The sequence below is a fragment of the Salmo salar genome, chromosome 04, assembly GCF_965601325.2.
Source record: "Salmo salar chromosome 04, fSalSal1, whole genome shotgun sequence".
Taxonomy (NCBI): domain Eukaryota; kingdom Metazoa; phylum Chordata; class Actinopteri; order Salmoniformes; family Salmonidae; genus Salmo; species Salmo salar.
This window is the reverse complement of record NC_138294.1, coordinates 38,225,835-38,253,627: the sequence shown is the minus strand read 5'-3', so window position 1 is coordinate 38,253,627 and position 27,793 is coordinate 38,225,835. Positions and strand designations below refer to the sequence as shown.

Here is a 27,793-nt window from a genome sequence, read left to right as displayed (position 1 = left end):
AAAATATGAAATATACTTTTTGTCTTTTTTATTTCCCAGTGTAATTTATTGGTACAGAATCAGATCTCTGGTTATTGCCTGATTGGTGTTAAACTCCGTTTTTGATCAATGTGATGATCATTGTCACTTATCAGAATCAAGGCGTTCACCATTTATATGGGAATGTCTATTGGCTTAAATGCAGTATATTTGTATAGTTTGAGTTATTTTGTGTTTTATTGACATGTGAATTGGGTTTACAACTGAAATTGTCATGTTTACTCGTGACCATTTATCAAGTAAAGTCCTAGTGATTTGCTTTTCATGGCACATTGTTCAAGACTTATCTTGCAATTGCACATTTTAAATGAACCCCCCCCCCCCCAACAACAAAAAAATCCTGCTCTATTCTTGTCGACTTCCTCTTAGTATGTTACATCCTATTTTTGTTCTAAAAGGGAGATAATACTTCTTCAAATGGACTGCCCCTCAGTGGGATGTCATAACTGACTTCATTCAATAAAACGGGAACGGTACATGGAGTGATCTCTCTGCCAGAGACACTCTTTGGAGGTAATAAAAAAAGAAAACTTTAACCATTTCTTCTGGATGGACAATATTTTTATTTTTTTTCCTGCTCCCAATACAAGACACAAGTAATAGTTGAACAAAGTACTTTTTATGGACATTCAATGTTTTGATCCAGAATGAAGACACCTCACTATTTGGGTTTAGTGTATTTATTTTTTTGGACCGGTATTTTCCTTTTGGAGAAAAAAAAAAAACTTGTTCCTGTAAGCAGTGCATTGCACAACAGTTCATGTGAAAATAGCCAGATTTTTGTATCAGTTCCCCCCCCCCCCCCCCACATGACAATTGTTTTGCAACTCTTTTTTTTCCCCTACAATACATTTTCTTTTCTGATCTATCATGCCACGGACAATCGATTGATTTTTACATTTTTTTTTACTTTTTACAATTATTACCCAAGACTGACAAGAATTTTTTTCCCTAGCCCAAACACTTCTTACGTGTTAACTTTTTGCTTAACTAATACATAAGGAATGTGATGCCTTTTTTATCTGAAATGTTGGTATTAACCCCTGTTGTTTTCTAAACTTGTTGAGTTTTCTATTACCCTAGGCTCCAGCTGCCGAGAAGCTTCCAGTTTTGTACTTAGTGGATTCCATAGTGAAGAATGTTGGAGGCGAATACCTTGCAGTGTTTGCTAAAAACCTAGTCACTTCATTTATATGTGTTTTTGAAAAGGTATATACTACTTTAAATTTTTGTGCATTCTTGAAGATTAATAAGCACCTTTTTATAAAATTAGCTGACCACTGTACTGCTTGCTTTTAATGTCTAGTCTCTTCTATCTCGTGCCTTGTATAATGCATTTTCACAAATAAAATGGTGTTTGTGTGGTTCCCCTTTGATTTGGGGAAGTGCTTGATTGGAAAGTGCTTGATTGGAAAATATCCAAGTCATTAATTGTCTTTGCATTAAAATGCAGTGTGGTATACAGAATGTGTAATATTTCACACTGTTTAATAACGGTTAATACAAAGCACCTTCGTTAGTGTAATTAGACACATTTTCCAAGTGCCTTCTTGATCTTGCCTGAATTCAATGTACTGGTAAACTATAGGCCTTTGAAGGTAGAATGTGTTCGTTTGTGAAGTGCTGTGTACTGTGCTGCAGGTCTTTGAGTTGAGCTGTGGTCCAAGCTGTGTCCTCTGTTTTGTAGGTGGATGAGAACACTAGGAAAAGTCTGTTCAAATTACGCTCCACCTGGGATGAGATCTTCCCGCTGAAGAAACTCTACGCTCTGGACGTGCGAGTCAACTCTCACGACCCGGCCTGGCCCATCAAAGCACTGCCCCCTACTGTGAACGCCAGCATTCATGTCAACCCTAAGTTTTTAAAACATGTGAGTAAACTGTCTGTATATCTGTATGTGTCCGAAAGGAGGCTCTGCTGTTCTGAAAGCATCTGTGGATAGAGGAAAGTAGAAACTGCGCCAAAGTTATTCAAGTTTTGCTGTTTATTGCACATCCTTCGTGACAATATGATCCATAAAGTAAAAGACATCCTGACCCTTTGCAACACTGGACATTTCTACACACACACATTCCGCTATCTGTCGACCTGAGTCCTTCCCATCCCTGAATGTTTTCTCCCCGCTCCAGCCTGAGGAGGTGACCTCCCCTAGGGCCCTGTCCCCCGCACCTCTAGTCCGCGCCCCAGCCCCTGCTCCCCAGCCTGCAGTGGTCCCCAGCGTCAGTGAGAAGAGCATCACCCAGGAGCAGGTGATAAGGCAGCAGCTGCTGGCCAAGCAGAAACAGCTACTGGAGCTACAGCAGAAGAAGATTGAGCTTGAGCTGGAGCAGACCAAAGCACAACTGGTGAGACTCACTATTGTACCCATTTCCCCCTTTTGAAAATCTAATTTAAATATATATATTTTTTAAATGGTTTGGTCCGCAGGGAGCAAACCATTTAAAAAACACTTTCAGAAGTGTTGGTGTTTTGTAACTTATTAATTTAAAATCTATTAATAATACAATTTTAAACAGGTAGGTAAACGGGTGTTATATTTTCTTCATGTCTTCTGGTGCACTGTCTCGTTTACTAAACACAAGATGTTCTCAGTCCTGCCCCTCTTTTACATTTCAGGCTGCTAACGTGGTGCTGTCAACTCCAGCAATAGTGCCAAAGGCCACCCTGCCTCCCTCTGTCATCAAACCCTGCATCCCCCCTGTCTCTGACCCCAAACCCCCCACCAGGGACCCCCGCCTCAACCGGGCCGGCCCAGGGGCCCCCCAGGCCAAAGAATCAACCAGCCATAAGAAAGAAGGCCATGTTATGGGAGGACCAGCACACACACCAGAGAAACAGCTGCCAGAGCGACCCGGCAGGCCCGAGAGGACACGGCCCCCCAAGAAAGAACTTCTAGAAGTGAAAACCAAGTCCAAGTCCCTCTCTCCCATGGCTAAAGGGGTGCTTGGGAAGAGCAAGCACTATGAGGCTGAGAACGTGAAGACGACAGCGGACGCCCCGGGCAAGAAAGACCCCAGGCTGAGGAAACATCTCCATGACAAGGCTGACCCGAAAGAAGAGGTGAAAGAGAAGAAGAAATGCACTGATAAGGACAAAGAGATGGATGAGGCAGTGATGAAGGCATCAGGCAGGGGGAAGATGGCCAACGGCTCAGTCAGCAAACCGGAGCGTGAGAAACCGGAGCCTGTAGAGAAACCGGAGAACCAGATCAGAGGGAATGCCAGGACCAACGCCAGGAAACGCTCCCGTTCCCCCTCGCTGCACCTGCACTCACCTAAGAGGAAGACTGAGAGGAGGTCCCCCAAGAGGAGAGCCAGGAGCATCTCCCCCTCTCCTCCTTTACACAAACCTGGGAAAGGAGGAAGGCAGTCAGGAGGCAAGCACTCCTCTCACCACGAGGACTTCCCCCAGCACGGGACCACCAGAGAGGAGAGGGTAACCCCCAAGAAGAGCTCGTCTGAGCCCAGGAGAACCAAGAGGCCGGCTGAGGAAAGGCCGGTGGAGGCCAGGGACACGCATTCCTCCCCCCGCACTACCTCAGAGGGCAAGGAGACCAAGGAGAATGCCAAGCGCTGGAGGAGTGGCTGGGAAGAGAACAAACAGTGAGTAGACTGATATATCCTGTGAACTGTCTGTCTCCCAAATGGCCCATGGGGCTCTGGTCAAAAGTAGTGCACTATGTAGGGATTAGGGTGTTATTAGGAATGTCCCGAAGTCTTGATATTGGTATGTTCTCAGTCTGCTGTGTACTAGTTTGTTGCGTCACGTCAGTGTATTCTTATCCTTGCTAATGGTATTTAGTGCCTTGAAAAAGTATTTGCCCCCTTTCTAATTTTTTCTACTTTATATTTTGATATTCTCTTTATTTTTGATACTGAATGTTATCAGATCTTCAACCAAAATGTCATTTTAGCTAAAGGGGACCCAGGTGAACAAATAACACAATTGCGTACTTATTTAATCAATAAAGTTATGCAACATCCAATTCCCCTGTGTGAAAAAGTAATTGGCCCCTTACACTCAATAACTGGGTGTGCCACCTTTAGCTGCAATGACTGCAACCAAATGCTTCCTGTAGTTGTTGATCAGTCTCTCACATCACTGTGGAGGAATTGTGGCCCACTCTTGCATGCAGAATTGCTTTAACTCAGCTACATTTGTTAGTTTAAGTATGAACTGCTCGTTTCAAGTCCTGCAACATCTCAATTGGGATTAGGTCTGGACTTTGACTAGGCCATTCCAAAACTTCTAATTTGTTGCTTATTAACAATTTTCACGTAGACCTAGGTTTTGGTTAAAGGTCTAACATTCTGTATCAAAAATATGCAAAAATAGAGAATTATAAAGGGGGCAAATACTTTTTCACGGCATTGTATCTGCCTCTGAACCTCAGACACATATAGTCAGCTCATTATCTGGTGGTGTTAGTTAGGGTGTGTACCTGTATAATCTGGGACAAGGTGTGTTCTCACTCCTAACCACTGCTCTTACATGTGTCTGCATATCTGTGTATTTTCGTACTCACAAGACTGAGGCAACTAAGGGGTGGTTTCTCAGACAGATTGGGCCTAGTCCTGGACTAAAAAGCGTGGTCAATGGAGAATCTCTGTGGTCAGGAAACTGCCCACATGTATTTGAAAGTTGGCAAATAAATTAACTAATTCCTAATTCATCAGTCTGAAGTTGTCGTCAGAGGAGGCTCATGGGAAGGGGGCAGGTCCTCCACAGAGACGGCCGTCATACTCCAGCAGCAAGAGACCTACCACCCCCAAACAGCATCGCCTTAGTGTCGATGCAAACCTGCAGATCCCAGAGGTGCTTCACTCTGCCAGCAAGAGAGACCTGCTCAAAAAGGTACGCCCACAAAATTGAATATTTATCAGGGTGTGTTTCGGTCCTTAAATGAGGTCTTAAATGTCTTATATTCCATTTTCAAAGGTCTTAAAAAATGTGATGGAGATGATTAGTGTTTCTATATTGTGCTGCTGCTTAATTGTTTCAACTGTGGCAAATTGAGGCGCACTTTCAAGATTTTTATTTTTTAGGTTCGAAAACCATTATTTGGTCGACAGCAATGTTCATTAACCTGCTTCCTGCAATGAAAGTATCTGCCCTGTCCCTGTTTCGCTGCTGGCTCTCACCCCCGCTCCCCCCTTTGCACACAATGTGAAGGGAGAGATGCATTCTGATAAGCGACAGCATACTGACATGACAGTTGAGCGACGTTTTGAAATGTAATTCCGAGTATGACCGTTTCTAAAACAAACTACTGTTGCTGTTTTCAAAAGGAGGAGTCTCAGCTTAATGTGAATAATAATTATTTCTTAACTGTCAATAAAGGAAATAACACCACTGTACAGTGTAGTTGATGATACGGAGCGAGCCATTTGCGTTGAATAGGCCTACATCAAGTAGCCTATATAGGCCTACCAATGGAACGTTTTTTGTAGGATTACATTTACTGTTAGATCAATTTCATTGCCATCTAGCAATACTATCCAATTTAGAGTTAGCAATTTAGATAATGTGTTTTGAGTTCCCACTTCCTCAGTTGGTAAATCATGTAGCATAGGCCCTACAGCCATAGCCTCAGCCAGGGAACTAGATTCAGGCGCTGGACGATTTTTGTCGAAACTAACAGAAAATAATTTGAATCATTTGTACACTGCTAATTGACAACTAAGCCCCAAAATAGATTGTATTGTAAAATAATAATTTCATACCTTGATTACATTTTTTGGTGGGAATATATATTTCCTAAATAAAATGTATTTTTTGCTGAAAACCTGGTGATTTTAGTATTTTTTTTGTCCAAAACGCATGCAAGCAAAATCATTTCTAAAGAGCCCAAAATATCTAATTGTTCTGGATCCCATTTTGACATGTTGCACATCAAAATATCCAGCATTCCCTGAACCTATTAGATGAAAGGGCCAACTTTCATGTCTTACTTGGCACTGGAAAAAAGTCTGTGTAGAACCCTCCCGCTTAACTACCTTGCTTTGAAGTATAGCCATTTGATACCTGAATGAGGGAATTATTTTATTATACTTTTTGGTTGTAGGCTAATGTATGTTATAGCACAGAGTTGGCCAAACTTTTTGGCTCAAGGGCCACATTGAGCTTTTCAAACCACGTGAACGGTCACATACTTGACAAAACATTTGAAGCCTTTGTTCACCTTGACACAACTACTAGTGTACTGTAGGTGTACATATGCTGCTAAGATTGCAGAACCATTCTACCCTTATAAAGTACAATCAGACTCAAAGCCACAAAGTGCAAAATTTTGTGTTAAAAGGTTTGACTGGAGACGTGTATTAATAGGTATATATGACAGATAAAATAAAACATCTCCATTACTAAAGTACAATCTGAATGACACAAATAAGAGCAAAAAGTCAATAATCTCAGTTCTATTGAATAGCCTGTTTGACAGCATATTATGGAACAGTTCTCACTTCACCTCCACTCTAAAAAATAACATAGGCATATATCTAAAACATTTGGCTTCATGATATGAATGGAGCTAGATGAAATCCGATTTACTGAACAGTTCTCAAATAATCCCAGCCAAATAATGTACAATCTGAGCCATTGTAAGTGTTCTATGTCAAATGAATGGGGGCAAGGCCAGTGTCCAAGTGCACCACTGGATAGTGCTGTAGTTCTCACATACTTTGTCTTGTAGTCTTTTTAGGTTTTGGGAGCCATCTGTTGTGACTTTTGTCAGTTTGCTCCACGGTAGAAACATTTTTTTCAAGCAGGCAGACACTGTTGTGTATGTCCAAAGCCTCTTGGTTGTCCAATCATCAACTCCATTGCAAGAAGTTCCTCTGTTATTTCAAAGTTATCATTCATTCCTCTGACAAAAATGTGAAGTTCAGCGGTGTCTGTCAGTTCTCTCATCCAGTGCGATAGAAAAAAGATTGAAGCCCTCCGTTTTCTTTTTTAGCTCTGAGGTAAGCGCCTCGCCTATCACTTACGCACGCCGGTGATGGATCGGTGTGATAAGCACATTTTCTCCACTATCCGGACAAAGTATGTTTGCAGTCTCCACCATAGTCTCACAAACTCCTCTTCGGTGAAAGGCTTTCTTTGCGTTGCAATTTTATGTGCCACTATGTAACTTGCATTATTTACCAATTCTTGAGTAGAGGACAGTTTGGTAAAAATATTTTGTTGGGCTTGCATGTTCAGAGACCTAGCTTGCCTTTTCCTTGGAGGACAGATTGCTAGCGTAGTTATTAGCACGCTGGCAATGTTATTTTTTTACTGAGGTTGTATTCCTTCAAAACGGCTATACTTTCTTGGCATATCAGACTGCTTTCTTTCCCACATAAGTGAAAAGGTATTTTTGATTCCACTGTTCTCTTTTGACGCACCAATTTTTCATTTGGAAGAGTCAGCTTTTTAAACCAACATGGCTCAGTTTAAATTGGACTGCATGGACAGTGAACGTAGATTCGAATTGAGAGCGTAAGCACCGAGTGACTGTGAGTGACTGTCTGAATGTACGCCTAATACCAGCAGCTGCAAGGCTACAGGACCATCTATCTGAGTTTTTGTATAGCATGGAAGAAGTACATTTTAGGCCAGAAAACGCAATTGAAATAAAAAGACATGTTCATTTTTAAAATGGCTCACCGGCCGCATTGAAGTGCCTGTAATTTGCCCCCTTATAGCATATTACCTCCAAGAGAGCTACTGGGTGTATAGAACAGGGTTTCCGTTAGCTGGTAATTGCTTGCTTTTGCCCATAAAGAAATGGGTTCTGATTAATTGGCCGGGAGAAAAAACAATGGTAGGCAGGTTACCCACCACTTTACAATGCGAGCAGGAGGCAGTATGCATTTTGAAAATACATTTTACTATATATTATGAGGTATGTCTTACCATGCTTGAAAATCCAACCATAGAAAGGTGCAGGCAAATATTTTAGAACATTTTACATTTAAGTCATTTAGCAGACGCTCTTATCCAGAGCGACTTACAAATTGTGGAACAACCACTTTACAATAGTGCATCTAAATATTTTAGGGGGGGGGGGTTAGAAGGATTACTTTATCCTATCCTAGGTATTCCTTAACCTGTTGGGGCTAGGGGGCAGCATTTGCACGTCTGGATAAAAAAAATGTACCCGATTTAATCTGGTTACTAATCCTACCCAGTAACTAGAATATGCATATACTTATTATATATGGATAGAAAACACTCTAAAGTTTCTAAAACTGTTTGAATGGTGTCTGTGAGTATAACAGAACTCATTTGGCAGGCAAAACCCTGAGACATTTTCTGACAGGAAGTGGATACCTGATGTGTTGTATTGACTTTAAACCTATCCCATTGAAAAACACAGGGGCTTAGGAATATTTTGGCACTTCCTATTGCTTCCACTAGATGTCACCAGCCTTTACAAAGTGTTTTGAGTCTTCTGGAGGGAGATCTGACCGAACAAGAGCCATGGAACGATGATGTCCCATTAGACACCTGGCGCGCGAGTTCATGTTGGGTACCCTCGTTCCAATACGTTATAAAAGAGTATGCATTCGTCCACCTTGAATATTATTCATGTTCTGGTTAAAAAAGGCCCTAATGATTTATGCTATACAACGTTTGACATGTTTGAACGAACGGAAATATATTTTTTCCCCTCGTTCATGACGAGAAGTCCGGCTGGCTTACATCATGTGCTAACGAGACGGAGATTTTTGGACATAAATGATGAGCTTTTTTGAACAAAACTACATTCGTTATGGACCTGTGATACCTGGAAGTGACATCTGATGAAGAGAATCAAAGGTAATGGATTATTTACATAGTATTTTCGATTTTAGATCTCCCCAACATGACGTCTAGTCTGTATCGCAACGCGTATTTTTCTGGGCGCAGTGCTCAGATTATTGCAAAGTGTGATTTCCCAGTAAGGTTATTTTTAAATCTGGCAAGTTGATTGCGTTCAAGAGATGTAAATCTATAATTCTTTAAATGACAATATAATATTTTACCAATGTTATCTAATTTTTATTATTTAATTTGTGACGCTGACTTGACTGCCGGTTATTGGAGGGAAACGATTTCCTCAACATCAATGCCATAGTAAAACGCTGTTTTTGGATATAAATATGAACTTGATAGAACTAAAAATGCATGCATTGTCTAACATAATGTCCTAGGAGTGTCATCTGATGGAGATTGTAAAAGGTTAGTGCATCATTTTAGCTGGTTTTATGGTTTTGGTGACCCTGTCTTTGACTTGACAAAACATTACACACAACTCTTGTAAATGTACTGTCCTAACATACTCTAAATTTATGCTTTCGCCGTAAAACCTTTTTGAAATCGTAAAACGTGGTTAGATTAAGGAGATGTTTATCTTTCAAATGGTGTAAAATAGTTGTATTTTTGAAAAATTTGAATTTTGACATTTATTTGGATTCAAATTTGCCGCTCTTGAAATGCACCTGCTGTTGATGGAGTGCACCACGGGTGGCACGCTAGCGTCCCACCTAGCCCCAAGAGGTTAAAGAGGTGGGGTTTCAGGTGTCTCCGGAAGGTGGTGATTGACTCCGCTGTCCTGGCGTCGTGAGGGAGCTTGTTCCACCATTGGGGTGCCAGAGCAGCGAACAGTTTTGACTGGGCTGAGCGGGAACTGTGCTTCCTCAGAGGTAGGGAGGCGAGCAGGCCAGAGGTGGATGAACGCAGTGCCCTTGTTTGGGTGTAGGGCCTGATCAGAGCCTGAAGGTACGGAGGTGCCGTTCCCCTCACAGGTCCGTAGGCAAGCACCATGGTCTTGTAGCGGATGCGAGATTCAACTGGAAGCCAGTGGAGAGAGCGGGGTGACGTGAGAGAACTTGGGAAGGTTGAACACCCGACGGGCTGCGGCGTTCTGGATGAGTTGTAGGGGTTTAATGGCACAGGCAGGGAGCCCAGCCAACAGCGAGTTGCAGTAATCCAGACGGGAGATGACAAGTGCCTGGATTAGGACCTGCGCCGCTTCCTGTGTGAGGCAGGGTCGTACTCTGCGAATGTTGTAGAGCATGAACCTACAGGATCGGGTCACCGCCTTGATGTTAGTAGAGAACGACAGGGTGTTGTCCAGGGTCACGCCAAGGTTCTTAGCACTCTGGGAGGAGGACACAATGGAGTTGTCAACCGTGATGGCGAGATCATGGAACGGGCAGTCCTTCCCCGGGAGGAAGAGCAGCTCCGTCTTGCCGAGGTGGTGATCCGTCATCCACACTGATATGTCTGCCAGACATGCAGAGATGCGATTCGCCACCTGGTTATCAGAAGGGGGAAAGGAGAAGATTAATTGTGTGTCGTCTGCATACGGCATATAAAAGAAAGACTTTATATGCCGTGCTTGAGTTTCAAGTTTGGGGAAGCAAATAAATTATCTTACCATTTCTACCGATCTGCGTGTCAGTTATGATTTTCATTGAACAGTTTCATTTCAATAACATTTTTGTTTCTCAAAATCATTGTCAATGGTTAATCATAAATCTTTGTTAAAATTCTACTAATGCAAGAGCACCAGCCTTTGCCATATGGACACACTGATATACCATGATTATTGGCACCTGAATGGCCTAAATGAGCACATGGAACTCAGATGGCTAATGCAGCCGTTGGCCTATAACTTCCATTGTCAACTAAGTAAAAGTAGCCTACATAAAGCCGTCAAATAAATAATACAGAAAATATACTGAGGAAAATTCCACTTCTTTCAATAACATTTATCTCTCTACTCAGTCTGTTTGATTCCCTTTCTATCTGTCTTGACTTGAGTTATCGCTAGTGAAGTGCAACATTGTGTCAACTGGATCTGTCCTGTAGCTGTCGCTTGCAACATTTATTAACTAGCCTTATTCTGGTCCCAGAGTTTCCCATGCCATTGAGCACTGGACAGACATCTGTTTTTGCGCAAGGGAAAGATGTATTTTATGACATTTCCATTGGATGTATGTGATCATTAGATTATATTTTACTCTTTCACACAGGGACTTGGTGCTTATCGAGGAGGAGATTTTTGGAAAGATTTTTCAAATAGACCTACTGTGAGGAACTATTAGGCCATCATTCGCAATGGCTGTAAACATTTTTTTTTTTTTAAGATTTTGTTGACTTACTGTGAAGTGAAGAAAAAATGGCTGAGAAGCTTATTAGTGGTGAACATGACGATCAGAAATCAAACATCCCATATGGGCACTAACCTAGAATTGCGCGCAGCAGGCCAGCTAGGCTACTTCTTTGCTTGCTCAGGCGAGCGTGCTCCCTCAACATTAACAAGACAGAGAAACCTAACCCATGCTCATTGCTCACATGGAGCACTCCAAAGAAGACAATGAAAAAATGTACAACTCGTAAATTTATTATGAAATAAATCAAAACTTGTTTCTCAAGTGTAGATGTTTGCGGAGTTCACAACCTATGTTTCCACTCTGAGACTGAGAACGGTAAATGACTGTAGGCCTAATTTATTAAGTGAAAAAAATGTATGTATGACGGGGGTTAACAGTTCCGGTACATTTACTACTGGTGACAAATGTTTTTTTTTATTTATTTTTTTTAACGCTCAAAGAGCAAACAATTCACGTGAAACAATGAACCCACAAGAATTGTCGGGAGACAGCTGAGTGGATGCATTCTGGAAAGACGCCTATAGGCTATCTTTTCCACAACCCCCTTCCCTTTTCAACGTTTGAAATTATTTTTAAGACACATTATCTTCACACATTTTAGATGCTTTTCATTGACAGCTGCAATTCAAATCAGCTAGGCATTTTGCCATGCGTGCTGTCTAATGACACTTCCTCATGACGTTTCTTTCGTGTTTCATTGTTGTCCAGAAGCCAAATGCATAATCCTAGTCATATTAGCAACCCTTCATCCTAGTTGTTGCATCTTTATATTAACCTCAAATTTAGAAATAGGGTGTTCACCGCATCAGGTGCGCTGTTTTATAATGGTGTTTTCCCTTTTTCCTGCGAATTGCAGTTTGGCATAATTTTTGTTAAGATGAATTACCAGAAGTGTGATTTTTATTTTTTTTTTGTGTCATTCTGAGCAGCGTGGATGGATGCTCTGAGTAACACACCCAATGCAGAGAGGACAGTATATCCTTCATGGCCGGTATATTGAAATCTTTCCGGTCACGTTGGCCAGGGCAACGTTTCCTAATGGAAACCCTGGTGTAGACTTTTGTTCCAGCCCTACTCTCACACCAGATTATACAAATCAACTGCTCCACAGGACCTTGTTAAGCTGACTCGGGTGCGTTTTAAGCAGTGATGGATAAAAAAAACCTGCACACCCAGTGACCTAGCTCTCCAGGTGGAGAGTTGACCACGTGTTTTATACAGTAACCGTGCTGTATATTTGACTTTAAAAATTACCGTCCCACCTGCCCAACATCCAGTGACATTGCAGAGCGCCTAATTCAAAATACAGAAATAGTCAAATTAAACATTCATAAAAATACAAGTGTTATACATCGGCTTAAAGATGAACTTCTTGTTAATCCAGCCGCTGTGTCAGATTTCAAAAAGGCTTTACGGTGAAAGCATACCATGCGATTATCTGAGGACAGTGCCCCGCTTACAAAAGCATACAAACATTTTACAACCAAGTAAAGGAATTACAAAAGTCAGAAATAGCGATGAAATGAATCACTTACCTTTGATCTTCATATGGTTGCAGTCACGAGAGTTCCTGTTACACAATAAATGTTCGTTTTGTTCGATAAAGTCCCTCTTTATGTCCCAAAAACTGTTTTGTTCAGTAATCCACTGGCTCAAAGGCGGTCAATACATGCAGACGAATACATCCTAACAGTACCGGTAAAGTTCGTCGAAACATGTCAAACGATGTTTATAATTAATCCTCAGGTTGTCTATTGTCTAAATAATCAATAATATTTCAACCGGACAATAGCGTCTTCAATAGAAAGGAAAAACAACGAACGGCGCGCAATCGGTCACGCGCAAACTACCTCTGGTTCATTCTAGAGTCCACTGAAAGAATGGTCTCATTCTTCCTCATTTTTCAGAATACAAGCCTGAAACAATGTCTAAAGACTGACATCTAGTGGAAGCCATAGGAACTGCAATCTGGATCATAACCATTTAGATACTGTATAGGCATTCAATAGAAAAGTACCCACATCAAAATATCCCACTTCCTGGATGGATTTTCCTCAGGTTTTTGCCTGCCATATCAGTTCTGTTAAACTCAGACATTATTTTAACAGTTTTGGAAACTAGTGTTTTCTATCCAATACTACCATGCATATCCTAGCTTCTGGGCCTGAGCAACAGGCAGTTTACATTGGGCACCTCATTCATCCAAAATTCTAAATACTGCCCCCTACCCAAGAGAGGTTAAGACGTTTCTTTTCACTGTGGTATTGAATATTATTATACTAAGCTGGCATTGGTATGAAGCCACAATTCTGATACTTCATTTGTGATCTAGTTATTGATTAGCCCATTGGGTTAGCCTAAACAAATGCAGATGGGCAACCCAACCCCATGCTTCAGCCATCTATAGCCAAGCCACTATGCTACTACATCCATTAAGCTACAGGAGAATGCTCATTGCTAAAATGGTACACCTGCCCGATAATGAGCCATACAGGCGATAGCCTTTGAAAGAGCCAACATGAGCTCATTTCTGGAGAGGAATCTTAGCAGGGTTGTGGTGCACGCACACCTCAAAATTTGTATTAAATTGGGACAAAGTGAACTTATTCTACTAGATAAAAGAGAACTTAATCTTCTTCCCTTTCTCCCTGTAGGCCAGTAAGCATCTGGAGAACGGAGAGATCAGCCATGATGACTTCCTGAACGTGGCTCACCAGATCAAGCAGCTGTTCCAGTACCAGGAAGAGAAGCAGCGAGGAGGTGACTCCTGGGAGGGCTCCAGTGAGGATGGCCACGGACACGCCCACCCACACCACCTCCCACCAACCAGGAAGAAGCCCCTGCTGGCCACACCCACAGGGGGAGTGTCCTCCGGGGCAGACTTGTCCGACGCAGAGCTCACCTACTATGAACACAAGTCCAAGCTGAGGAGGACCCAGGTGATGCTGTGGCAGCAGGAGCAAGGAGGGGAGGGCTGGGACGGAGAGGACAGCCAGGAGGAGGTAGAGGGGGTGCTGGGGAGGCCCGGGGAGGGCCCTGGGGGTGCCAAGACTGAGGTTAACAGGGAGACTAACGCCCTTCCTTCAGGGATGAAGTTCACCAGGCTTCCTAAGGACAGGCTGAAGGAGGTAGAGGAGGAGCAGCCCACCCCAGCAGCCATCATCCAGGAGTACAGCCACGGGAACGAGTTCCCCAGGCTCAAGTCTCTGCCAGGGCTACGCTTCAGGAGGATACAAGACCCCAGGGAGTCCACTGCCACCGACAGACTCAAAGGCAAGTGGAGTTTCATGTCTAATGATGGGACAAATTTATGGATACGTTTTGTTATACGCACACATGGTTGGACACCCAAGCCAAGGGAATATATTATGAATCAGAAGTATGTCTGTAAATGCAGTGCTTTATGACTTAGTTTTATTACTATCCGATGATAAATGGTTCCTGTTCTCATTTAGTATTGTTTTTATTTCTTAGCTGGTGAAAGAGAGCGGAACTCCCCCCTCAGTGAGCGGCTGCCCAATCACAGACCACCGTACGATGAGAGGGAGGAGCCTAAGAGTGGCTACAATGCCCCTCCCAGGCGGTACGGAGGAGGTCCGCTGTCTGAAGACCACTCTGTCAAACCTCCGTACCCCCGTTACGACGACCCTCGCAAACACGAACGCATCCCCCCCAAACCCCCCAGCGGCCCAGTGCTCCAGAACTCAGTCAGCCTGGCACTGGACGGCCCCATTAGGAAGTCCCCGGTTCCTTTACCGGCACCAGCATACGAGCGGGAGCGCCTGTCCCCGTTACAGCAGATGGATGCGGCGGAGATGAGCCCTGTCCCACGCTTTGAGAGCCCCAACAGCGAGCACTCGTGTGACGAAGGGCCCCTGGACACCCCCCCTCTACCCAGACCCCACCACCCAGGAGGACCCCCCCGCGGGCCCGCACTCTCCTCAGTACGCAGCAAACACGGTGAGTCTCCAGGACACACCCCTCCTCACACCGCAGATGGGCCCCAGAGATACGACGGTGGTCCCAAAGGAGGACCACCTTCGCCACGCTACGACGGACCCCACAAGGGCACTCAGTCTGGGTATGATGGGCCTGGTCACATAGGTCAGCCTGGCAGGCCTCACCCTGGGGGCCGTTACGAGGGCGTCCAGGGGCCCGGTAGGTACGATGGACCAGGGTGCTCCTCACACGGCCCATCAAGGTATGATGGGCCCTACCCTCAGGGCCCCGGCAGGTTCGATGGCCCCCCTCTACATAAAGGACCAGAGAAGTTTGACGGACCAGGAAGATACGACGGCCCCTCCATGCCTCACGTTCCAATGAGAGGGGACCCACAAGGCATTGGGGGAAGGTTTGATGGCGGCCCGCCGCCTCCGCAGCAAGGTAGGCCATCGGGGCGATATGATAGTAGATTTGACGGACAGGGGCCTGGGCCAATGCGTTTCGACGGCCCCATGCAGTCCAACCGCTTCGACGGTCCAATGAACTTCAACAACTCCCACATGCAGCCCGGCCCTGGAAGGTTCGAAGGACTAATGAGGTTCCAGCAAGGCCCCATGAGATTCGACGGCGCTCCCAACCAGCCAGGCCCGATGCGTTTTGATGGCCCAGTGAACCCCTCCACCCCAATGGGCCAGCCTGGCCCCATGCGCTACGACCCCCTGCCCTCTCTGCCCCCCCAGGGCATGCCCCCACGCTTTGACTGCCCCTCTGGCCAGCAGGTGTCTCCCAGGTACCATGCCACTCCCAACCTGCAGCCCCCACTGCGGCCACTAGGGACACCCATGTATGACCCAGTCAACCCCGGAGGCCCTCAGCAGTTCCAGACGTTCCCAGTGCAACAGAACGTGGTGGGCCAACAGGGGGCTAACTTCACGGTGTCTCCCGTCCCTGTGTCCCAGGCTGGGTTCAACAACTCCTACGTCAGACCTCCGTTCTACACCCCTGGTGTGCCTCTGCCACCGGCAGGGAACATGCAGCAGCCGGTGAGAACCTCTTCTTGATTTGGGACATACACCACATAGTGATTATCAGAAAGGTTGAGTAGGTTGAAAAGTACAATAGACTTTAATGATTTCATCAATTGTGAAGGTTTCATATTTGTGTGTGCACGTACGTGTATCGTTTGGTGTCTTTGTGTGGTTAGTATTTTATTAGGCTAACACTGCTGCTAACACAGCAGCTACTCTTCCTGGAGGGATCCACAAAAAGCATGAATGATACAAAACATCAATAGACAATAACTCAACGACATGGCTACATACATTTTAAATAAAAATACACACTTTTATGCACTAAGGCTACTCTGTCACTATAGTCAACACATAGCATTCACAACGCACAGCGCTGCTCTAACCCGCATTCAATCATACATTCACATTTACGCCGTCACATACATACACTTTAACTATCCTGCTTATAGATCGTTCTATAAATAATGGGGCCAATGTCTGACATTGGGATACATTTCAGTTTGAAACAAAAATAAAATAATTTTTATATGCAGATTAGCCCATTACTCCACTTATACAACAAGATAGGATTATGCATCCTTGAATTTGACTTGCCAGTGTCTGTATGAACCCTGCTTAACTTCTTAATGGCTCAAATCCCGTTAGCTGGATCGATTTGACAACAGCCAGTGAAAGTGCAGGGCGCCAAATTCAAACAACAGAAATCTCATAATTAAAATTCCTCAAACATGCAAGTATTATACACCATTTTAAAGATAAACTTCTTGTTAATCCAACCAGTGTCTGATTTCAAAAAGGCTTTACTGCGAAAGCATACCATGCGATTATGTTAGGTCGGCGCCTAGTCACAAAAAAACATACAGCCATTTTACAGCCAATGAGAGGAGTCACAAAAAGCAGAAATATAGATAAAATTAATCACTAACCTTTGATCTTCATCAGATGGCACTCATAGGACTTCATGTTTCACAATACATGTATGTTTTGTTCGATAAAGTTCATATTTATATCCAAAAATCTCAGTTTACATTGGCGCGTTATGTTCAGTAATGTTTTGCCTCCAAAACAGCCGGTGATTTTGCAGAGAGCCACATCAATTTACAGAAATACTCATCTTAAACGTTGATGAAAGATACAAGTGTTATACATAGAATTAAAGATATACTTCTCCTTAATGGAACCGCTATGTCAGATTTCAAAAAGCTTTACAGCGAAAGCACACCATGCGATAATCTGAGTACAGCGCTCAGCCACCAAAACAAGCCATACAGATACCCGCCATGTTGTGGAGTCAACAAGTCAGAAATAGCGATATAAATATTCACTTACCTTTGATCTTCATTGGAATGCACTCCCAGGAATCCCAGTTCCACAATAAATGTTTGTTTTGTTTGATAGTCCATATTTATGTCCAAATACCTCCTTTTTGTTCGCATTTAGTTCACTAATCCAAATGCACAAGGCGTGAGCACAAAGTCCAGACAAAGTCAAAAACGTTCCATTACAGCTCGTAGAAACATGTCAAACGATGTATATACCGTAATTTCCGGACTATTATGCGCACCTGAATATAAGCCGCACCCACTGAATTAAAAAAAATTATTATATATATATTTTAAACATAAATAAGCCGCACATGTCTATAAGCCGCAGGTGCCTACCGGTACATTGAAACAAATGAACTTTACACAGGCTTTAACGAAACACGGCTTGTAACAAAAAATAAAATTAGCAGTAAGCTTTAGTTGTCTTTTTGCACTGAGTCAATTCCTCACGCTGCTGTTTCCAACGTCTTATCATCGACTCATTAACCTGTTAGGGCTAGGGGGCAGTATTGACACGGCTGGATAAAAAACATACCCGATTTAATCTGGTTACCACTCCTACCCAGTAACTAGAATATGCATATACTTATTACATATGGATAGAAAATACCCTAAAGTTTCTAAAACTGTTTGAATGGTGTCTGTGAGTATAACAGAACTCAAATGGCAGGTCAAAACCTGAGAGATTCCTTTACAGGAAGTGGCCTGTCTGACCATTTCTTGAACTTCTTTTCCATCTCTATCTTTTACTAAGGATCTCTGCTCTAACGTGACACTTCCCACGTCTTCCATAGGCGCTCAGAGCCCGGGAAAAAACAGAATGTCGTCATCCCAGCCCCAGGCTGAAACACATTATCGCCTTTCTCAAGTGGCCGATCAAGGGACTCTGGGCTTATGCGCGTGACCCGACCGCCCCCGCCTTTGTGATTTTTTTTTTTCCTCTGTTTGCCGAAAAGGAGATTCCCTGTCGGAATATTATCGCTTTTCTACGAGAAAAATGTCGTAAAAATTGATTTTAAACAGCGGTTGACATGCTTCGAAGTACGGTAATGGAATATTTAGAATTTTTTTGTCACGAATTGCGCCATGCGCGAGACCCTTCTTTACCATTTCGGATAGTGTCTGGAACGCACGAACAAAACGCCGCTATTCGGATATAACGATGGATTATTTTGGACCAAACCAACATTTGTTATTGAAGTAGCAGTCCTGGGAGTGCATTCTGACGAAGACAACAAAAGGTAATCAAACTTTTATAATAGTAAATATGATTATGGTGAGTGCTAAACTTGCCGGGTGTCTAAATAGCTAGCCCCGTGATGCCTGGGCTATGTACTTAGAATATTGCAAAATGTGCTTTCACCAAAAAGCTATTTTAAAATCGGACATATCGAGTGCATAGAGGAGGTCTGTATCTATAATTCTTAAAATAATTGTTATGCTTTTTGTGAACGTTTATCGTGAGTAATTTAGTAAAATGTTAGCGAATTCCCCAGAAGTTTGCGGGGGGTATGCTAGTTCTGAATGTCACATGCTAATGTAAAAAGCTGGTTTTTGATATAAATATGAACTTGATTGAACAAAACATGCATGTATTGTATAACATAATGTCCTAGGGTTGTCATCTGATGAAGATCATCAAAGGTGAGTGCTGCATTTAGCTGTCTTCTGGGTTTTGGTGACATTATATGCTGGCTTGAAAAATGGGTGTCTGATTATTTCTGGCTTGGTACTCTGCTGACATAATCTAATGTTTTGCTTTCGTTGTAAAGCCTTTTTGAAATCGGACAGTGTGGTTAGATTAACGAGAGTTTTGTCTTTAAATAGCTGTAAAATAGTCATATGTTTGAGAAATTGAAGTAATAGGATTTTTAAGGTTTTGAAAATCGCGCCACAGGCTTAAAGTGGCTGTTACGTAGGTGGGACGAATTCGTCCCGCCTAGCCCAGAGAGGTTAAGACCAAGCTCCCGTGCAGCAGCTCTATTTCCTTTTCCAACAGCCAGATCAATCGCCTTCAACTTGAAAGCTGCATCATATGCATTTCTCCGTGTCTTTGCCATGAGGGTGACAAAATGACTACCGTAATCAGAATGATGGAAATTTGAGTGCGCTCGATTTAATCTAAACAGTAAACAAAAAAAGTTGTTTGACCTTAACCCGTTCGGCAATTTCATTGGTCTAATGAAAGCTTCATGCCGCCAAAAAACTGAGCACGTCACAGAATGTTTTTTTTTTTTCATTTTTTTTTTTAATTGAAAGCGGGAAAAATCCATATATTAGCTGCGTCATTGTTTAAACCGCGAGGTTCAAAGCGTGGGAAATAAGTTGCGGCTTATAGTCCGGAATTTACTGTAATCAATCTTTAGGATGTTTTTAATCATACATCTTCAATAATATTCCAACCGGACAATTCCGTTGTCATTAGAAAGGGAACGGAGCTCGCGCTCAAGGCTGCGCGCGATCAACAACTAAAGGCCTTCAGCTGAGCCATCTACTGTGACTGGTCTTATTCTCTCCCCTTTCAGAATAGAGGCCTGAATCAACGTTCTAAAGACTGTTGACATCTAGTGGAAGCCTTAGGAACTGCAATCTGACCAAATTTACACTATGTTGGATAGGCAATCACTTGAAAAACTACAAACCTCAGATTTCCCACTTCCTGGTTGGATTTTTCTCAGGTGCCATATGAGTTGTTATACTCGGACATTATTCAAACAGTTTTAGAAACTTCAGTGTTTTCTATCCAAATCTATCAATTATATGCATATCCTAGCTTCTGGGCCTGAGTAGCAGGCAGTTTACTTTGGGCACACTTTTCATCCGGACGTGAATATAGCGCCCCCAAGCCATAAGAAGTTAAAGCACAATTGTGGTTTTCAAGGACCTCAATGTTATACAATTGTATAATTTATAGAATTGTACATATCTAGGCCTAATATAGAACCTCCCCCCCAAAAGCATGCAAAAAGTGTGTCATCCTCATAATAAGCGCACATGGATATACTGCAACAGAGCAGCGCAGCACCCTTTAGCGGGAAACAAACGAAAATGGACACATCTGTCACAAAAACCGATAAAAAATTAAATCACAGATAATTATAAGGGAGTAGGAGTACATAAATTGACTACAATTACCATAACTTTTAAAGCACCAAATTGAGGAAATGTCTGATTTAGAAAGGTAGGCCTATTCCGGTACTTGAATTTCTGAGCTACTTCCAATTTTATTTGTCACATGCGCCGACTACAACAGGTGTCGACCTTACAGTGAAAGGCTTACTTACAAGCCCTTAACCTCTTACATCTAGACGTTCCGCTAGCGGAACACCTGCTCCAATATCCAATGATGGGCGTGGCGCTAATTACAAATTCCTCAAAAATACAAAAACTTCAATTTTTCAAACATATGACTATTTCACAGCATTTTAAAGACAAGACTCTCCTTTATCTAACCACACTGTCCGATTTCAAAAAGGCTTTACAGCGAAAGCAAAACATTAGATTATGTCAGCAGAGTACCAAGCCAGAAATAATCAGACACCCATTTTTCAAGCTAGCATATAATGTCACACAAACCCAGAAGACAGCTAAATGCAGCACTAACCTTTGATCTTCATCAGATGACACACCTAGGACATTATGTTATACAATACATGCATGTTTTGTTCAATCAAGTTCATATTTATATCAAAAAACAGCTTTTTACATTAGCATGTGACGTTCAGAACTAGCAAACTTCCGGAGGAATTTGCTAACAATTTACTAAATTACTCACGATAAACGTTCACAAAAAGCATAACAATTATTTTAAGAATTATAGATACAGACCTCCTCTATGCACTCGATATGTCCGATTTTAAAATAGCTTTTTGGTGAAAGCACATTTTGCAATATTCTAAGTACATAGCCCGGCATCACAGGGCTAGCTATTTAGACACCCGGCAAGTTTAGCACTCACCAATATCAGATTTACTATTATAAAAGTTTGATTACCTTTTGTTGTCTTCGTCAGAATGCACTCCCAGGACTGCTACTTCAATAACAAATGTTGGTTTGGTCCAAAATAATCCATCGTTATATCCAAATTGCGGCGTTTTGTTCGTGCGTTCCAGACACTATCCGAAAGGGTAAATAAGGGTCGTGCGCATGGCGCAATTCGTGACAAAAAAAATCTAAATATTCCATTACCGTACTTCGAAGCATGTCAACCGCTGTTTAAAATCCATTTTTATGCCATTTTTCTCGTAAAAAAGCGATAATATTCCGACCGGGAATGTCCATTTAGCTAAACAGAGGAAAGTAAACAAAGCTTTCGGTCGACGAGGGCACGAGCCTGAGTCTCACAGTACTGTAACCAAGCCACTACCCAAACGCGCTACTTTTTTTCAGCCAGAGCCTGCAAAGCCCCGATTCTGCATTTTGCCGCCTTCTGAGAGCCTATGGCAGCCGTAGGAAGTGTCACGGGACAGCTAAGATCCTCACTCTTCAATAAACAGAGACAAGAAGAACGACACCTTGTCAGACAGGCCACTTCCTGCATGGAATCTTCTCAGGTTTTTGCCTGCCATATGAGTTCTGTTATCCTCACAGACACCATTCAAACAGTTTTAGAAACTTTAGGGTGTTTTCTATCCAAAGCCAATAATTATATGCATATTCTAGTTACTGGGCAGGAGTAGTAACCAGATGAAATCGGGTACGTTTTTTATCCAGCCGTGAAAATACTGCCCCCTAGCCATAACAGGTTAACCAACAATGCAGTTTTAAGAAAAAATACCCCCCAAAAATAAGAAAAAAGTAACAAATAATTAAAGAGCAGTGGTAAAATAACAATAGTGATGCTATATACAGGGGATACCGGTACAGAGTCAGTGTGTGGGGGCACCGGTTAGTCTAGGTAATTGAGGTAATATGTACATGTAGGTAGAGTTATTTAAGTGACTATGCATAGATTATAAACCGAGAGTAGCAGGAGCGTAAAGGGGTGGGGCGGGGCAATGCAAATAGTCTGGGTAGCCATTTGATTAGATGTTCAGTAGTCTTATGGCTTGGGGGTAGAAGCTGTTTAGAAGACTCTTGGACCTAGACTTGGCCCTCCGGTACCACTTGCCATGCGGTAGCAGAGAGAACAGTCTATGACCAGGTTGGCTAGAGTCTTTGACAATTTTTAGGGCCTTCCTCTGACACCGCCTGGTATATATGTCCTGGGTGGCAGGAAGCTTGGCCCCAGTGATGTATTTGGCCATATGCACTACCCTCTGTAGTGCCTTGCAGTCGGAGGCCATGACGTTGCATACCAGGCAGTGATGCAACCCGTTAGGATGCTCTCAATGGTGCAGCTGTAGAACTGTTGTCATCTGCAAACTTAATGATGGTGTTGGAGTTGTGCCTGGTCGTGCAATCATGAGTGAACAGGGAGTACAGGAGAAGACGCACCCCTGAGGGGCCCCCGTGTTGAGGATCAACGTGGCGGATGTGTTGTTACCTACCCTTACCACCTGGGGCAGTCCGTCAGGAAGTCCAGGATCCAGTTGCAGAGGGAGGCGTTTAGTCCCAGGGTCCTGAGCTTAGTGATGAGCTTTTGAGGGCATTATGTTGTTGAATGCTGAGCTGTAGTCAATGAATAGCATTCTCACATAGGTGTTCCTTTTGTCCAGGTGTGAAAGGGATGTGTGGAGTGCAGCAGAGATTGCATCATCTGGATCTGTTGGGGCAGTATGCAAATTGGACTGGGTCTAGTGTTTCTGGGATAATGGTGTTGATGTGAGCCATGACCAGCCTTTCAAAGCACTTCATGGCTACAGACATGAGTGCTACGAGTCCTGCATCCTTGTGAATGTTGACCTTTTTAAAGTTCTTACTCGCATCGACTGCGGAGAGCGGGATCTCACACTCGTCTGGAACAGCTCATGCTCTCATGCATGTTTCAGTGTTACTTGCCTCGAAGCGAGCATAGAAGTAATTTAGCTCATCTGGTAGGCTTGTGTCACTGGGCAGCTCTCGGCTGTGCTTCCCATTGTAGTTCAATAGTTTAAGTCCTGCTTCATCTTACGAGCGTCGGAGTCGGTGTAGTATGATTCGATCTTAGTCCTGTATTGACATTATTGCCTGTTTGATGGATCGTCAGAGGGCATAGCGGGATTTCTTATAAGCTTCCGGGTTAGAGTCCCGCACCTTGAAAAAGGCTGCTCTACCCTTTAGCTCAGTGTGGATGTTGCCTGTAATCCATGGTTTCTGGTTGGGGTATGTACGTACAGTCACTGTGGGGACGACGTCATCGATGCAGTTATTGATGAAGCCAGTGACTGATGTGGTGTACTCAATGCCATCGGAAGAATCCCGGAACATATTCCAGTCTGTGCTAGCAAAAAAGTCCTGTAGCTTAGCAAGCCCCTTATATTTTTTTAAATTGCAGGTCTAACATGGGAAGCTAAATGTATTTGTCATGTTATTTCATTACCTGATCATATTTTGAATAAGCTCACTTGGCTTATGTTTTTTTATTTTTTTTAATATCCAGAATAATTTGTTGGAATAGCGTTGGGTGTTGCTCAGTAGTCTATTCTACACAATTGAGCACAGTTGACTGTCCAATCCGAGTCTTGAAAACATGAACTCATGACTTTTTCTGTTAAATCTGACGGCCTGCTCTAAATCAAGCAGACAACAACAGATGATTATCATCAATTCGCTAGGGATGTTTTATCCCATGTGGATCCAGTCACAATTATCTTCACCGGTGTAACAAATGAGACTATTCTGGACATTCCTCACGAACACTTTTTTTTCTTCTTCTGCAGCTGATGCGTTGCATGCATTATCACAACAGATGTTTGTCACTTGACTATCATTCGGAACATTCCTTCCTGTATCAGATTATCACGATTTAATTAACCTCTCTAGGCTAGGCGGGACGAATTCGTCCCACCTACGTAACAGCCACTGCTATCCTGTGGTGCGATTTTCAAAACCTTAAAAATCCTATTACTTCAATTTCTCAAACATATGACTATTTTACAGCCATTTAAAGACAAGACTCTCGTTAATCTAACCACACTGTCCGATTTCAAAAAGGCTTTACAACGAAAGCAAAACATTAGATTATGTCAGCAGAGTACCAAGCCAGAAATAATCAGACACCCATTTTTCAAGCCAGCATATAATGTCACCAAAACCCAGAAGACAGCTAAATGCAGCACTCACCTTTGATGATCTTCATCAGATGACAACCCTAGGACATTATGTTATACAATACATGCATGTTTTGTTCAATCAAGTTCATATTTATATCAAAAACCAGCTTTTTACATTAGCATGTGACGTTCAGAACTAGCAAACTTCCGGGGAATTCGCTAACATTTTACTAAATTACTCACGATAAACGTTCACAAAAAGCATAACAATTATTTTAAGAATTATAGATACAGACCTCCTCTATGCACTCGATATGTCCGATTTTAAAATAGCTTTTTGGTGAAAGCACATTTTGCAATATTCTAAGTACATAGCCCAGGCATCACGGGCTTGCGATTTAGACACCGGGCAAGTTTAGCACTCACCATAATCATATTTACTATTATAAAAGTTTCATTACCTTTTGTTGTCTTCTTCAGAATACACACCCAGGACTGCTACTTCAATAACAAATGTTGGTTTGGTCCAAAATAATCCATCGTTATATCCGAATAGCGGCGTTTTGTTCGTGCGTTCCAGACACTATCCGAAATAGTAAAGAGGTGTCACGCGCATGGCGCAATTCGTGACAATAAAATTCTAAGTATTCCATTACCGTACTTCGAAGCATGTCAACCGCTGTTTAAAATCAATTTTTACGACATTTTTCTCGTAGAAAAGCGATAATATTCCGACAGGGAATCTCCTTTTCGGCAAACAGAGGAAAAAATCCCAAAGGCGGGGGCGGTCGGGGTCACGCGCATAAGCCAGTGTCCCTTGATCGGCCACTTGAGAAAGGCGATAATGTGTTTCAGCCTGGGGCTGGAATGACGACATTCTGTTTTTTCCCGGGCTCTGAGCGCCTATGGACGACGTGGGAAGTGTCACGTTAGAGCAGAGATCCTTAGTAAATGATAGAGATGGAAAAGAAGTTCAACAAATGGTCAGACAGGCCACTTCCTGTAAAGGAATCTCTCAGGTTTTGACCTGCCATTTGAGTTCTGTTATACTCACAGACACCATTCAAACAGTTTTAGAAAATTTAGGGTGTTTTCTATCCATATGTAATAAGTATATGCATATTCTAGTTACTGGGTAGGAGTGGTAACCAGATTAAATCGGGTATGTTTTTTATCCAGCCGTGTCAATACTGCCCCCTAGCCCTAACAGGTTAACCTCTCTAGGGGAGGTGGGACGCAATCGTCCCACACTATTCAACAGCCAGTGAAAAATCAGAGCGCCAAATTTAAAACCACAAAATGTCATAATTCAAAGTTCTCAAACATAGGACTATTTTACACCATTTTATAGATGCACTTCTCCTGACTCGAACCACGTTGTCCGATTTCCAAAAGGCTTTACAGCGAAAGCAAAACATTAGATTATGTTAGGAGAGTACATAGACACAAATAACCACACAGCCATTTCCAAGCAACTAGCATGCATCACAAATACCCATAACACAGCTAAATGAAGCACTAACCTTTGACGATCTTCATCAGATGACACTCCTAGGACATCATGTTACACAATACATGCATTTTTTTGTTCGATCAAGTTCATATTTATATCTAAAAACAGCATTTTACATCGATGCGTGAATTTCAGAAAATATTTTGCCTCCAATACTGCCGGTGAATCAGCGCTACAATTTACAAAAATACTCGTCATAAACGTTGATAAAATATTAAACTGTCATTCAAATAATTATAGATGAACATCTCCTTTATGCTAACGCTGTGAAATATTTCTAAATAACTTTACTGGGAAAGCACACTTTGCAATAATCTGAGTACTGCGCTCAGAAAAATACACTAGGCAATACAGATAGCCGCCATTTTGGAGTCATCTAAAATATTAAATAGCATAATAAATATTCACTTACCTTTAATCTTCATCAGAAGGCACTTCCAGGAATCCCAGGTCCACAATAAATGTTTTGTTCGATAAACTCCATAATTTATGTCCAAATAGCTTCTTGTTGTTCGCACGTTCAGTTCAGCTACTCCAAATGTAGGAAGCGCACCGAAAAGAAAAGTTTTTTTAAAAAAGTTTTTAAAAAAAATCTATTTACGTTCGTTCAAACATGTCAAACGTTGTAAAGCATCAATCTTTAGGGTCTTTAGAACGTGAGACTTCAGTAATATTCCAACCGGACGGTTCCTGTCTTGAAAAAAGTTTTGGAACACAGGTCCCTTCTCACATGAATGCACGCCAATGAACTGATGGGTCTACAACTTCCCAGCCTTCTTGTTCGGTCTCTGTTCATCATAGACGCCTCAAACAACTTTCTAAAGACTGTTGACATCTAGTGGAAGCCTTAGGAACTGCAAAATGAACCCCAACTCACTGTGTGTTCCATTGGCAATGACTTGAAAGGACTACAAGCACCAGAATTCTCACTTCCTGGTTAGATTCTTCTCAGGTTTTTGCCTGCCATATGAGTTCTGTTATACTCACAGACATCATTCAAACAGTTTTAGAAACTTCTGAGTGTTTTCTGTCCAAATCTACTACTGGGCCCGAGTAGTAGGCCGTTTAATTTGGGTACGTTTTTCATCCGGCCGTGAAAATACTGCCCCCTACCCTAGAGAGGTTAACCTCCCTGGGCAAGGTGGGACGTTTGCGTCCCACCTAGTCAACAGCCAGTGGAATCGCGTTGCGCGAAATACAAATACCTCAAAAATGCTATAACTTCAATTTCTCAAACATATGACTATTTTACACCATTTTAAAGACAAGACTCTCGTTAATCTAAACACATTGTCCGATTTCAAAAAGGCTTTACAGCGAAAGGAAAACATTAGATAATGTCAGGAGAGTAACCTGCCAAAAATAATCACACAGCCATTTTCAAAGCAAGCATATATGTCACAAAAACCAAAACCACAGCTAAATGCAGCACTAACCTTTGATCTTAATCAGATGACACTCCTAGGACATTATGTTATACAATACATGCATGTTTTGTTCAATCAATTTCATATTTATATCAAAAACCAGCTTTTTACATTAGCATGTGATGTTCAGAACTAGCATACCTACCACAAACTTCTGGTGAATTTACTAAATTACTCACGATTAACGTTGACAAAATACATAATTATTTTAAGAATTATAGATACAGAACTCCTTTATG

At 42.4% G+C, this 27,793-nt stretch overlaps 1 protein-coding gene across 2 annotated transcripts in view; it reads left to right on the top strand.

Annotated features, from left to right (window-relative positions):
* pcf11 (PCF11 cleavage and polyadenylation factor subunit) overlaps positions 1-27,793 on the top strand; it is a 41,682-nt gene that overhangs the window by 1,544 nt on the left and 12,345 nt on the right. Inside the window, exons 2-8 of one of the 2 annotated variants that reach the window (XM_045716813.2) lie at positions 1,123-1,248; positions 1,727-1,909; positions 2,169-2,384; positions 2,656-3,641; positions 4,716-4,893; positions 13,838-14,456; positions 14,658-16,168. In XM_045716813.2, coding sequence (XP_045572769.2) covers positions 1,123-1,248; positions 1,727-1,909; positions 2,169-2,384; positions 2,656-3,641; positions 4,716-4,893; positions 13,838-14,456; positions 14,658-16,168 — 3,819 coding nt within the window. Of the gene's footprint in view, positions 1-1,122; positions 1,249-1,726; positions 1,910-2,168; positions 2,385-2,631; positions 3,642-4,715; positions 4,894-13,837; positions 14,457-14,657; positions 16,169-27,793 lie in introns of both variants that reach the window. The other variant, XM_082974372.1, reaches the window with a different exon arrangement.